The 12586-nt window shown below is 44.0% G+C and overlaps 2 protein-coding genes across 2 annotated transcripts; one reads left to right on the top strand and one right to left on the bottom strand.

Annotated features, from left to right (window-relative positions):
- Nucleotides 1-313: 313 nt before the first annotated feature.
- p4hb (prolyl 4-hydroxylase, beta polypeptide) lies at nucleotides 314-8686 on the bottom strand. Its single transcript, XM_003972125.3, has 11 exons — nucleotides 8379-8686; nucleotides 6976-7182; nucleotides 5982-6115; nucleotides 5730-5867; nucleotides 4736-4840; nucleotides 4516-4641; nucleotides 4222-4422; nucleotides 3969-4089; nucleotides 3601-3782; nucleotides 2799-2912; nucleotides 314-1635 (listed from the first exon to the last, which is right to left on the bottom strand). The coding sequence occupies exons 1-11, from the start codon at nucleotides 8515-8517 to the stop codon at nucleotides 1573-1575; spliced, it is 1530 nt and encodes a 509-aa protein (XP_003972174.3). The 5' UTR covers nucleotides 8518-8686; the 3' UTR covers nucleotides 314-1572.
- A 1540-nt stretch (nucleotides 8687-10226) lies between these two features.
- LOC101078406 (aly/REF export factor 2) lies at nucleotides 10227-12545 on the top strand. Its single transcript, XM_011612542.2, has 6 exons — nucleotides 10227-10529; nucleotides 11070-11207; nucleotides 11285-11432; nucleotides 11792-11858; nucleotides 11968-12175; nucleotides 12262-12545. The coding sequence occupies exons 1-6, from the start codon at nucleotides 10341-10343 to the stop codon at nucleotides 12274-12276; spliced, it is 765 nt and encodes a 254-aa protein (XP_011610844.2). The 5' UTR covers nucleotides 10227-10340; the 3' UTR covers nucleotides 12277-12545.
- The last annotated feature ends 41 nt before the right edge of the window (nucleotides 12546-12586 follow it).

The raw sequence follows: 12586 nt of genomic DNA, 5'->3' as shown, positions 1-12586 counted from the left end.
AAGGCTAAATGTTACCTTCCCCCTCTTTAAGAGGAACGCTGCCCATTTTGAGGAAGGACGAGTGACGTTTGCCGATTTTAATTTGGGCCTTTTTTGGGGAAAATTGAGATAAGCAAACCAAAAATCATTGCTATAATATTGACAGAATCATCACAAAACCTTAAAAGATCATAGTTAATACAGGATTGAAGGTGAAATATGTCCACTACTGCCTAGAACTCGGGTGTTTAAGACTCGACTACAGTGATGCAAAGCATTCTTCCTTTAGAAGCACGTGCATTAAAAGTTTTGCCCCCCCCAAAGAAAGACAACATTTTCTTTTAGAAGTTTATTGGCCACCAATTACATTTTCCACATCAATTTGGCTATGATGGAATGCTGTGTTAAGTCCCCCTACCCCAAAACATGACTGTACAGATGACAACACACCACCTTGTTCTACCCAACCCCTCCACCCTTCCATTCACATCCCCATTTGTTGACCAGATATGAGAAACCAGTCAAACTTTTACATCATTTGCACACACGCCCCACAGTGAAAACAACAGTGTTGGGTACAGTCAAACAAAAGGCAGGGGGGGGGACACGATACAAACGAGGTGGGGCTGTGCAACCTTTCTCTCCCCAAGAAAGAGGGGGGAAAAAAATAACTCAAAAAACAAATCTCATCTCTCAGGACAGCAAGACCTGCACAAATGTGTTTGCTTTCGTGACTGCAATGGATCTCTGATGAGGCATGAATACAGTGCGACCTATCAGAACAAGAATCATCTCATTTCCAAGTGTACCCGACAACCAACCGTGCACCAGCTAGCCATGCTGGTACGTCATAAAAAAAAAAAAAGGAATTACAAATTCCTACATTAAGAAAAAAAAATCATAATGAAAGCAATTAAATAAAATAGGATTTCCCCAAAGCTGGTTTTTGTTTCGTTTAGAAAAATGTAGTGATGCTAAAATCAGTGAGTTGTCAAAATTTGGGAATGATGATCATGATAAAGCAGACTTCACTGTGTGGTGGGCTTTGTGCTACATTTGAGAATGAGTTTGGGTCATTTTAGTGACAATACAGTTATTTGTATATAAAAAAATCAGTTTGATAGCCCCTTGTCCCCTGAGAGCTCAGTCCTTACAAAACCACCACTCTGGTCCTCTGTATTACTACAATTTAGGGGGGGGGGGGGGAAGCGAAACATTGGCAGCTACAGTTTACAACACCCAATTAGCTCACAGCCACTCTCTGAACAATAGCGAGTTAGGAACGGGGGTAAATTCCTCTGCACATTTTTTAAATCAAGATCTCATTTCCATTTGTTTTAATTTTTTTTTTTACCAGCAGGTTTCAAATATAAAGGCAAACAGCTGACAAGGAGCTCTGCAGAGAAGGCATCAAGGTCTCCCAGGAAGGTGATGTGCTCTTCCAAAGTCCCCCCCCCTCCAGATGCAAAGACACCGATGTAGACAGAAGATGTAGGGCTGAGTGGCAGCTAAGGGCAAGTATGAAGTGAGGGTGGTTATGGTGACTGGTACTGAAGGACTGGGGCAGAACTCCTCTCCTCACTTTTCCACCTCCTACAATTCGTCGTGTCCGTCATCGTCTTCACCATCGGTGTCGTCCTCAATGTCCTGTAAATCCTGCAGAGTGAAGAAATGAGCAGAAATGAGCAGTTTAGTTCTGTGATCTTCCAAGTTGGTTTACATTAGCGTTTGAAATGGGAAAAGTCAAAGCTAGTCTGGCCTTAAATAACCGATAGACTGACCCTCACGCTCACAAACACGCTTATTTAGTGTCCTGAAGTAGCGTCAGAGCTTTGTAGCATATCTTGTTTTCCATTCTCAGACAAAGCTGTGCTGAAGGGACAAACATGCTAGATGATTATGTTGTATCCAAGGTTAGCCTTCTCGGATTGGGATGGTTAAAGACAGACTGGCTGGCGCCGAACATGGCCGTAGCCCGCCAGTGACCTTCCACCTATCTTATGTCTCATAAACCTCTCTGTACAAATGCCTCATCGCAATTGGTGCTGGCTCTGCCTGCATGAGCCGATGCCGTTGGCGCCACTTCCGATCGGTAAACTTCATTTCAACGCCAGTCAACCGAGTCTCCTGCGTCGGTTCCAACCTGCGCACAATCTAAAATACTCTCCGCTTTCAGCAGAATGTGCCATCGCCTCCCTGCATTTAGAAAAACATTCCTTAATGTCTAGTCTGATGGCAGGTGGTGCCGGAGTTACCGACACAGGGGATGCACGTGCTGCTCTCATCCTGAGGCTCCGGGCAAAGCTCAGTGAAGGGCTCCAACAGCTGCAGACAGCTTTGGAAGAAGAAGAGCATTTAACCGCCATGCAATTAGAATTTTGAGGAGGGGGCCGGGCTGGCAATATGACAGTGTAAATGTGCTCGGCCAAAGCAGCAGAGCGCTTGCACGCATAAAAGGTATAAGAGGTGAAAAGTGGGTCAGTTCTAATGTTACCTCCTCAAGTGAAGCCATTTTGGCTACAAACATGATGCCAAGAATGTGTAAAAGTGACCTTTTACTGTGCTTCTGCCTTTTATTGTACCATTTTGAATCACTAATTTAGCTCTGTAGTACAGCTTCTAAGACAGTTAAACCTTATTACAATATAACGGTATCCTCGTGCAGCTCACATGACAGTAGATGCACAAATGTGCACACAGCTATTGGATGATTTTGTGGTGATTGTGCCAGTAAAAGTATTTTTAAAGGGCTTCTTTTTAAACATGAAAATTGTGGATATAAAAAGCAGAAATGTCCCAAAGAGCTGAGGTGATCTTACATCTGCCTCCGGGTCGTCCTCATCGTCCCCTGCAGGGGCACCGCCCTCTTTACCGCCGCTCTCCAGGAACTTGGTAAAGCCTTCCAGCGTTCTTTCCCCATTGTAGTCGATCACCTGTTGATCAGTCATCATACTCGTCACCGACAGCATTTTTACCAGAGGAATAAGCAGCACTAAGCATTGGGGCACTGCAGATGTCCGCTGACGCTTCCTTTTCCCACTTTCAGAGGGAATTTCGCCAGCTCGCTGCTGGCACCATTTGAGTATCAGTGACTATGCCAATTTACTGGTTGTTTATTAAACCGACACGACCGAAATTTAGTTCAAGCTGACCCAGAAACTGTGGCTCTCCGACCCTTCTGCACGCTTCTTTCCAGTATGACCACATACCGGACTTTCAGACGCGCTACAATATGTACGCAGCATATGTTGGCCGTTTGAGACAGCTGGCACGTGAGCGCGCGGGCCAACTTTAAAAAAAGGAGGCTCCTGAGAAGGGCAGCGGCCGACTGAGCACACTTTAAATATGAATGAGGTCATCAACTTGGAATTCAAAAGAATCAAACGCCTGCAAATGTGCAAAGGCCAGCGAGCTTAGGCTTCTGCACACGGTCCAAACTGCTAAACCGAGAGTCATAAATGATACTTTGGAGGCAGTGGCGCAAGATCCAGAGAACCATTATTCACAAGTTAACAGGTTGGTGAGCTGGGGAGGATATTATTGGATTGTGTTGCAGTTCTCCCAAGATTTAATGCAAAAACACATATGATGGTGTTCGTCAGCCTTTAAAGTAACACTCACCTTATGCTCATCTCCTGCAGGGAAGAATTTGAGTGTGGGGAAGCTGTGGACCTTAACCGCTTCGATCTCATTGGCTGTGGAGTCCATCTTGGCCACAATGGTGTCAGCGCTGTCTTTGTACTTCTCACCGAGCTTCTCCCAGATGGGAGTCAGCTGTTTGCAATGTCCACACCAAGGTGCATCTGAGACAGTAAACAGAGGTAAGTTCTGGGTTGAAATTAAGAAAACGACTCATTCGGGTGTCTGAAACTGCATCATTACAGAAAAAGGCTATTGATAACTTCCAGCGATAATCCCTGATGACTGAAAGATAGTGGAGTTCTTTGTATTTTAGACTTTTTTAGGTCCAAAGTCATTTCAACACTTACAGAATTCCACAAAGACGTTCTTTGAGGGATCAAAGACAACTTCTTCGAAATTTTTGCCAACCAAAACCTTAACAGGGGTTTTGTCCCAGTCTTCAGGGATGTCCTGGCTCATGAGGTGGGCCTACAAGGTAAAAAAGGAAGAAAAGACATAAAGATTGACCTTATTCCACTATCCATGTTGCATAGATCATTCGATGTTAGCCATCAGAGCTTAAATTAAGGGACCCTTCTAGACAACCGGGCCCTCTCTCACCTTGAGTTTGCCCTCTACGAACTTCGTGCAGAACTCAATGATGCCCTCGGTGGTGATGGCATCACTCTCAGGCTTGTACTTGGTCATCTCATCCTCCAGAGTAATCAGGCGGATGGCTGGACACTCCTCTTTCTTCAGGCCAAAGAACTCAAGGATGCGCTGGTTGTCCTCAATATCACTGTCAATGAATATGAAGAGGATCTGGAAAGGCCAGACAAACAGATTTTCATATACCTGAAAACGCTCTCCAGCTGTGTGCTTAAAACAAGGACGTAAGGGGTGAATTAGACCTACCTGACCCTTAAACCCTTCGGCAGCTTTCTTAAACTGGTCCATTTTGTCTTGGAAATCTGAAGCAGCTTTAGGCAGGAACATGAGGATGTGGGACTTGATTTCACCACCAAAGATTTTAGGAGCAGTCTGCATGTAAATAAGAGATTGCATAAGGATCATGGAAGGACTGGAGCGGTCTTATTATAGACGCACGCCGATCACGTGTGAACCCAGCTGTTACCTGCTCGGTGAACTCGATGACAAGAGGCAGCTGGTTGGACTTGACAAAATTCAGGAGGTTCTCTTTGGTCACCTCGCCATCAAAAGTGTTGCGACCTTCATCAAACTGGAACACATAAACCATTTGGTCACAAATACGAAAAACACAAACAAAATAATCCTGTCACTGGTTTATGAACACAGGAATTACCAGTGTGACACTGCCAAACCAGAAGGTGACCAGTGAGCCAGTAACCCAAGTGGGTTTTTATAGAGACTCCAGCTGTTTTTTTATGAACTTGGCCACATGCACAGAGAGGCGTGAGGTGTAAATGGTGGGGGTATCTTGTATCAGAGTAAACATGTCAACAACAGTAAGGTTATACCCAAACTTTATAATAATAAAAAACAGAGCTGATCTTTAAATGCTCATATTACTGATTATTCTTAATTGGTTAGCATCCAAATGCATGGTAATGTTTGTTTTATGTATTTAAAGAGAAAAATCCCATTCAAATTGACAAAGCAACTCCTGAATGGGTTATAATATACTCATCTTTTCTAAATTTCAGTGAGTTGGAAGCAGTCGGAATCATTTTTCTTTTTAAAAACGGCCAAGTTGGGCTACACCCAGGACCCTCCAACTGTCTGCAGCCAATGAGCAGCAGATAAACAAACCCGGGTCATTTACCGGTTGGGCTGAGCTGTTGGGCCAACCCAACTGGGCCAAGATTAGCAAGAGAGAGCAGATACTGTGATGTCAGCAGCATCAGGTTACAAACATCTAACATAAAGAGAAGGGAATCCTCCTGTCTGTAAACACTGACATAGCAGGGTGCACCAAGGTGAGGAAAAGCCATCATTCTCAATTCCAGACATCACAGTGGACTAACTTTTCATACCACTAGAGGCTCATCACCAATAAATACAATAGCAATACAATAAAGAAACATCTTAACGCCTTCACTGACATGATTACAGGACAGGCCAATGAAATTTTGAATGAAAGTGGTCACCTTCTTGAAGAGGACAACACCGTCCGTGGACACCTCGAACTTTGAGAAAACTGCGTCGTCCGAGGTCATGGCAAAGGGAATTTCATCAATGGCTTCGGCTGCTTTTTCAAATGCCTTTGCATCAGCAGAGCTACCATCCTAGAGACACACGACAGTGCTTTTAATAAAGGCAACCTCACGCATCACAATGTAGAACGAGCCTTTAAAGCGCGACAAAAGTCACAAAAAGGGGGGGCTAAAATGTAAACGCACCTTGAAGAATCCGATGACGGCCACCTCATTGTCGGCAATCAGAGACTCGGCTTCAGTCACGCCTGTCAGGCTGGCGACAGCGGGGCCTGTGCGCTTCTTCAGCCAACTGACGATGTCCTCTGCCTGTCTGCCAGCTGCAAGACAATAAAACAAGAGCTTATCTCCCCCTGCGTAAACAGGCTGTAAAAGGCCAACAAAGACATCAAAATCAAAGTGTGGGATGACAAAATGAAGATGCTGTTGGTTTCAGAACCTACCCTCTTTGATCGCAAGGGCATTAAGAAAAAAAACCTCCCTAAATAGTTTTCCCTTAAGCAAACATTAAAAAATAAAAGCATTAGAGCCAGATTGTGGTGCTATACAAACACATATGTTTACTTGAGCTGGTTGTCTGAACATCTGATGCAACCAAGTAGCAATTTCAGATGAGGCATTGAATTGAATCAGATTTATTGCCATTGTTCATGTAATACACAGTATTACACAAGCTAGGAATTTGTCTTGGTGTGACGCTGCGACATTCAACATAAAGAAGACAACAAGGGTGTTGCACTACTATTAAGTGTGCGAGGAGCACAAGAGACACCAGAATGGAGTCCTGACTTCCAGCACAGGATAATTTTGTCGACACAAGCTGCCAAAATTGAGACAGGAGGCTACGTGAGGAACTGCACATTGCTCTACACACACGCAGAGTGTGACTGGCTGGAATGGGCCGAAAAGGTCCAACCCACATTTAGCTGACTGGCTGATTTCCTGTCAGTGATCATATTACCGCGGAACAGAAATGCAAGGGTCCTTTCATAGAGGCAGGAGGTGATTTCTCTCATCTATGATGCTTATAAGCTGTGCAATGGCAATTACACATGTGGAGAAAATACATTTATGTCGCAGCGGGGGGGAGAAAGAAAAGAACACACCACAAAAGGGTGATTTAAGAACAACAAGAAGGGACAATAACAACATTACCACTGGTACTAATAACAATACTTACCAGAGTACTCTTTTGGAGAATCTTTATCTCCTCCTTTGAAAAATTTGATGGTGGGGTATCCTCGGACTCCAAACTCTTGGGCTAGGTCCGTCTCCTCTGTGGCGTCCACCTTTGCCAGGCGCACTTCAGAACCCTCTTCCTTTAGCGTGGCAGCAGCCTTTGCGTACTGGGGAGCCAGGGCGTTGCAGTGACCACACCATGGGGCATCTGCAGGGTGCGAGCAAAGACATCAGTGCCTAGGGAGCATTTAAGCATTTGTGGCAGAGCTAATTTCACATTATGCACTTTTCATCGTGTCAAACGTCTAATTTCAGGTTAATAGCCTAGTTTGGATTGTGTGTGCGGACAGTTTGTTTAAGCACTTAACGCCTGCATCCCACACCATCGCTTTGCAATAAAGCCGAGTGATCATACGAACCACCGAAGGTTCAAAGATAAACCACAACTGACACGTCAAGTCAAAGCGCGTTGCATCAGCTCACACTGTTGACAGAGGACACGACTTCCTTGTACCGGTCAATATCAACAGCACAGTTGAACTTCTGCAAAGTACACGTCAACCTAGCTCTACAAATGAAACAAGATCCCGCCCCATGGAGGAATCTGCAGGCAAACCCAGCTTCCATCCCTCCCATTTTGAGCTCATTGGAGAGGGCTCCCCATGGCCAGCACAAGGGCTCCACTGATTTGATGTGACCGGGTCAAAAATCTGACTCTAGAACAGTGAAAACAGGAAAAATGGGCGATAACGTCACGCTCAACACTCAAGTTGAAACCAAATCAGAGAATCGAAACGTAACCACAGACGACTGATAAGATACCCGCTTGTTTCTGGAGACTTGGCCGCTTTAGTTTGGGTTATTGCAGCAATATCTTGATCGTGCACGTAATGGCGGATTTTTGAGAAATGATGCGCCGTTATAAGCCAGCTACTTTGTACCAACTTGGAATCGTTTCCTCCCCGAAATATATGGCTCGCAATGAACCATTTAAAATGAGTCCCTGAGAAGTTAGTACTAGTCATGCGCGTAGTTGTGCTGGATATTGTTACTTTATACATTTTACCATGTTATGTAGGCTGATTTGACGAATGCCCATGATGATACTCGTCGCTAGCTCGTCAATTCTAATAGGAAATAACGTAGCAATAAATCCAAACAATGGTCAATCCATGTTTTGGACGCTTTTAACTAAAAACTCGTGAATGGGGAGGTAATTTAAAGAAGATTCACCCCCGGGTGCTAAAGTGGTGCACCAGCGGTAAGTTAGCTAGTAAATGCGGCAACTTGTGGCAAGTGACAAAGTTTACCGCTAACACGATATCAGGCTGAATTTAGCTAGGTAGCCGTGGCGAATCTAGGAAGGTAACATTAGCCGGGGGAGTACGATAAAGTTTTACTCACAGAATTCAACCAGAATGTTAGGATGAGCTTTGAGAGCCTCGTCGAAGTTACTTTTCTTCAGCACCAGAACGTCATCTTCTTCGGCGATTTCAGCCCGGCTGGCCACAACCAGCGTACAGAGGAGCAGGAACTTCATCATAGTTGCGGAAAATGTAGGCAGTGGATAACCGGAGAGATAGGCTGAGCTTTGTTTTGGGTCTTTTTTACCCCCTTGGTGAAGGTTTGGGAGAGTAGCTGGTATTTTGTGTCTACCGCTACTAACGTGGCACAAGCACGTAGAAAGCAGAGAGGGGTCAGCGGAAGTGCGCATGCGCATTTATCAGGCCGAAAGCAGTTCGTGTTGAAATGTGACTGGACCGCAGCAGCCTGCACCTGGAAGTGAATGACTGCTCTTCTGCTTACAAGGCCGCACGGCAGCGCTGGCTGACTGATAACGCATCGATCACGCAAAACTTCTCCCCAAAGAGCGTTGAGAGCTTGTGGATTGATTGCGCACAAACGCGGCTCCAATGTTTTGAGTGTTTTGTTCCGATGCGCGATTTATTCATCCTCTGCGACCAACTTGATTTGCTAATCTTGCGCTGCACACATATGTAAATTGTAACCTGTAATTGTAACCTGCTATTCAAATATTCCTTCTTTGTAAGTAGATGAATCAGAGCCTTGATTTCCCCCCTCCCCAGCTAAGTTGTGTTTGCAGTTTTATGTCTATTTGTAACTGAAGTGACAGAAAATTTGACCACACTGCAACGTGTTTAAGGTAATAGACTGGACTCATTTGACAGTTTGACACTGAAGCTCATGGTTTGGTCACATTCAGCAGGATTTCTGTGAAGTGAGTACTGTTAGCAGAAGTCAGAATTGCAACTATGATAACTTGAGTTTCATTGCTCTGTGTGAGCATTACACATACTTCTCCATTTTACAAGAATTTAATAGAAGTACTCTATAAAGAGAAATTGAAATTGGATTACAAATGCCCAAATCCCCCCTTCTTGGTCTTGATTAATTTATAAACTGTCACAATGACAGACAGACAGATAGATAGATAGATAGATGTTCTAGGCCCATACTGCCTGTCCAACAAAGCCTCCTTAATGTTGACAGTCTTTGGCTGTTTCCTGCCAGTTTTTCTTAGAGCGGCACCACCTACACAGCTTACTGGGACAGGTGGATGAGGTACTTGTCCAGGATGAGAAAGCTTAACATTGCATGAAGCATCGTTCACATTATCCATCTACTTGACAGTCCTATACAGCAGGCCATGATGTACGGCCATGTTTCCTTCCACTGATCTTACAGGAATTCTGTCTCTGAACAAAATAACTCAAGTTATGAACGAATTTAATGACATTTTTCTTTAGGAAATCTCCACAATGGCCAAGGAACAAATGGTTAAATAATTATTCGATATGAATTTATAAAATTTAGTCAGCATTAAATTCGTTGGTTTTTGGCAGTGTGATCGCTCCAAAGGGTTTCACTCTGATCCACATTCCACACAGTAGGTGGCGCTAATGGACCTCGACGCTGGTTGCCACCCGTCATTAAACAAAAGAATAAGAATAGAAGCAGAAAAAACAACAGAAGACCGAGGAGAGGGATGATCTGTTTGAACATTTTAGTTTCTACACAACACAGACTAATTGGAACGATTAAATTTTTTGTGGGTTTATTTGTGTTTTTCTCTCTGAAAGAGTAGCCTAACTGTCTAATTTATCGCCCTAAATCAGTAGGTGGCGGTAATGCTCCCAGAAATGGATAGCAAATTCCCATAACACAAACGAAGAAGACCAAGGATCAGAAGAAGAAGAAAGAGGAGGAGGAGCGCGAGATGCTAATGTTATTTTGCATACTACGTTCCTTCCGGTAGTTTCAACGTCACCGCGGCACTGGCGTGGAGGGAACAAACCTTTAGTTAACCGTCCCGATTTCCTTTGTGTCGTTTTCAGCGTTTTAAGAATGGCCGACAAGGTGAACATGTCTCTGGACGACATCATAAAACTAAATAAGAAAGCAGGCAGTGGACGCGAAGGTGGCTCATCTAGACCAACTGGAAGAAGTTCAGGCCGTCGGCCATCGAGGCCGGCGCGGGATCGTCGTGACAACTTTCAGCGCGAAAGAAACGACAGATACACCCCATACACCCGGGTACGAAATATATGCTACTGAAATGAATGTGCAAAAAATGTTAAAATGAAACGTTAACCTGCTTCGCTGTGTGTTATGTGCGGGTTTCCGGTGCTTCAGCGGACTTCCACTTCTGGTTGCGAGTGTTGGAAAAGGCTCTAGACTAACTGGAACAAATGTTCTCAGTTTACTTCGTGACGACAAAGTTAACGGGCGCCATTAAAAAATTATACACGGCCAGAAGTCGGTGTGAAATTGTCCTTGATGGAGATGGACTTTTTTTCAAGATGGCTGCTGTCGTCCGAGCCCTATTTTATCAAGTGGCCAGGTGAGGAGGATTACCCACCGATGAACGAGTCCTGCAGGCCAATTATTATTGCAGAAATGTACCTGTGTAAAAGCCAATTTGACTGCTACTTTTGACCAATAGCTCTCTGACTCAAGGTGAATACAAATTCTGGTATCAAGTTCTTTTAATGATGATTTCTCATGTTTTCGTTGAAGCTGGACGTTTTTAACAATGGTGTCAAGCACAAATTTGAACAGACTTGCCTTTCACAGCCCAGCGAGCTACCAGACAAATGGCAGCATGACTTGTTTGAGGAGCACGCCAATGGACCTCAAAGCAGTGAAGCAGAAGGCAGCGCGAAACTCTTGGTTTCCAACCTGGACTTTGGTGTGTCCGACTCCGATCTCAGGGTAATTACTTGCAACATGTGCTCGTGAGACTTGCGTTATGGAAGTGCTGTGCCAGACGATTCTGATTTTCTCCTCAGGAATTGTTTGCAGAGTTCGGGCCATTAAAAGAGGCATCCGTCCACTATGACCGGTCAGGCCGCAGTAAAGGAACAGCGGATGTTCATTTTGAACTTAAGGCAGATGCACTGAAAGCCTTAAAGCAATACAATGGTGTCCCTCTTGATGGTATGGATTTTTTCTTTTGACTATGCTGAAATTCCCACTTGAACGCACTAGCTCTTGTTGGAACTGGAGTATAGCGAGGCTTATAACTAGAAGTTACTTGTAGAAGATATTGAACTTGTCCCAAATATTTATGTAGAAAATTGACAGCGTGTGATGGGTCATAGTCATGAGTAAGAACACTCATTACTGTTTGGTTTTATAAATATATTGCTTATAAATGATAAAATAGGTAATCAAATTTCACATGCCTGACCTTTACATTTACTATATCAATGAAAAGATAATGTATCATATGTACAGAAGCTATTGTGTGTTTTGTATATATGCTGTTAATGTTTAATGCCGTTTGATTTTCTTAGGCCACCCAATGAAAATCCAACAAGTGACATCACAAGTGGAGGCAAGCAGTAGAACATCCACAGCAGGGTAGGGTATGAAGCTAAAGGCACTGCTGTGTTGATTGTTTTACGTCAGAAGGTACATATTAAAGCAGTTTATCCCCGATCACAAAAGATCTTGATCTTGCTCTTTGCAGAGGATTTGACAGAACCAGGCTTGGGCAGCCTAAGTTTGACTGGGGGGAAAAAAGCCGAAGCGCACGTGGCGGGAACTTTAGAAGTCGGGGAGGAAGAGGAGGAGGGGGGAGAGGAAGAGGAAGAGGAGGAGGAGGAGGAGGAGGAGGAGGCCGACCTCAACTGTCTGCAGAGGAGCTGGATGCCCAGTTAGATGCCTACAATGCCAAAGTATGCTCATGTCGCATGAAATATTTTTTAGTTTTTCTGGGTAAAGCTTGGAATGTACAATAATTGCCATTTTTATTGCTTTTCAGATGGACACCAGTTAGAGGTGCTTGGATGATTCTGCTCCATATACTGCATCACAACTGTTTTGAAGCCATTTTACTGTATTTGACACTTATGCTTTTGCCATTTTTGGAAAACGGGTAGATTTTGAATTTTTCTTTCTAAGACCATTGGTACCTCTAATGCTTTTCCATCATTGGCTATTTTTAAACCCACCAACACCTTTTTTAAAACATGTAAATGCTAAGTTTGTGACCATGGAGTTTTCTTTCAATGCTGTAAGTTTTATGTAAACACGGCAGTTTGTACATATGCAGGTGTTACATTTGTCGTTTCTTTTTTCCCCTCTTT

The sequence above is a fragment of the Takifugu rubripes genome, chromosome 17 (assembly GCF_901000725.2).
Source record: "Takifugu rubripes chromosome 17, fTakRub1.2, whole genome shotgun sequence".
NCBI lineage: Eukaryota > Metazoa > Chordata > Actinopteri > Tetraodontiformes > Tetraodontidae > Takifugu > Takifugu rubripes.
Note: the sequence above shows the minus strand (reverse complement) of the source record. Positions and strands in the feature narration are given on the sequence as shown.

Coding starts and splice junctions, on each gene's coding strand:
- LOC101078406 (XM_011612542.2), top strand. CDS start 10,341: ATGGCCGACAAGGTGAACATGTCTCTGGACGACATCATAAAACTAAAT. Junction 10,530..11,069: donor GATACACCCCATACACCCGG/GTACGAAATATA, acceptor TGCCTTTCACAG/CCCAGCGAGCTACCAGACAA. Junction 11,859..11,967: donor AGTAGAACATCCACAGCAGG/GTAGGGTATGAA, acceptor TGCTCTTTGCAG/AGGATTTGACAGAACCAGGC.
- p4hb (XM_003972125.3), bottom strand. CDS start 8,517: ATGATGAAGTTCCTGCTCCTCTGTACGCTGGTTGTGGCCAGCCGGGCT. Junction 5,868..5,981: donor CCGTCATCGGATTCTTCAAG/GTGCGTTTACAT, acceptor GTGTGTCTCTAG/GATGGTAGCTCTGCTGATGC. Junction 4,090..4,221: donor TCGTAGAGGGCAAACTCAAG/GTGAGAGAGGGC, acceptor TTTACCTTGTAG/GCCCACCTCATGAGCCAGGA.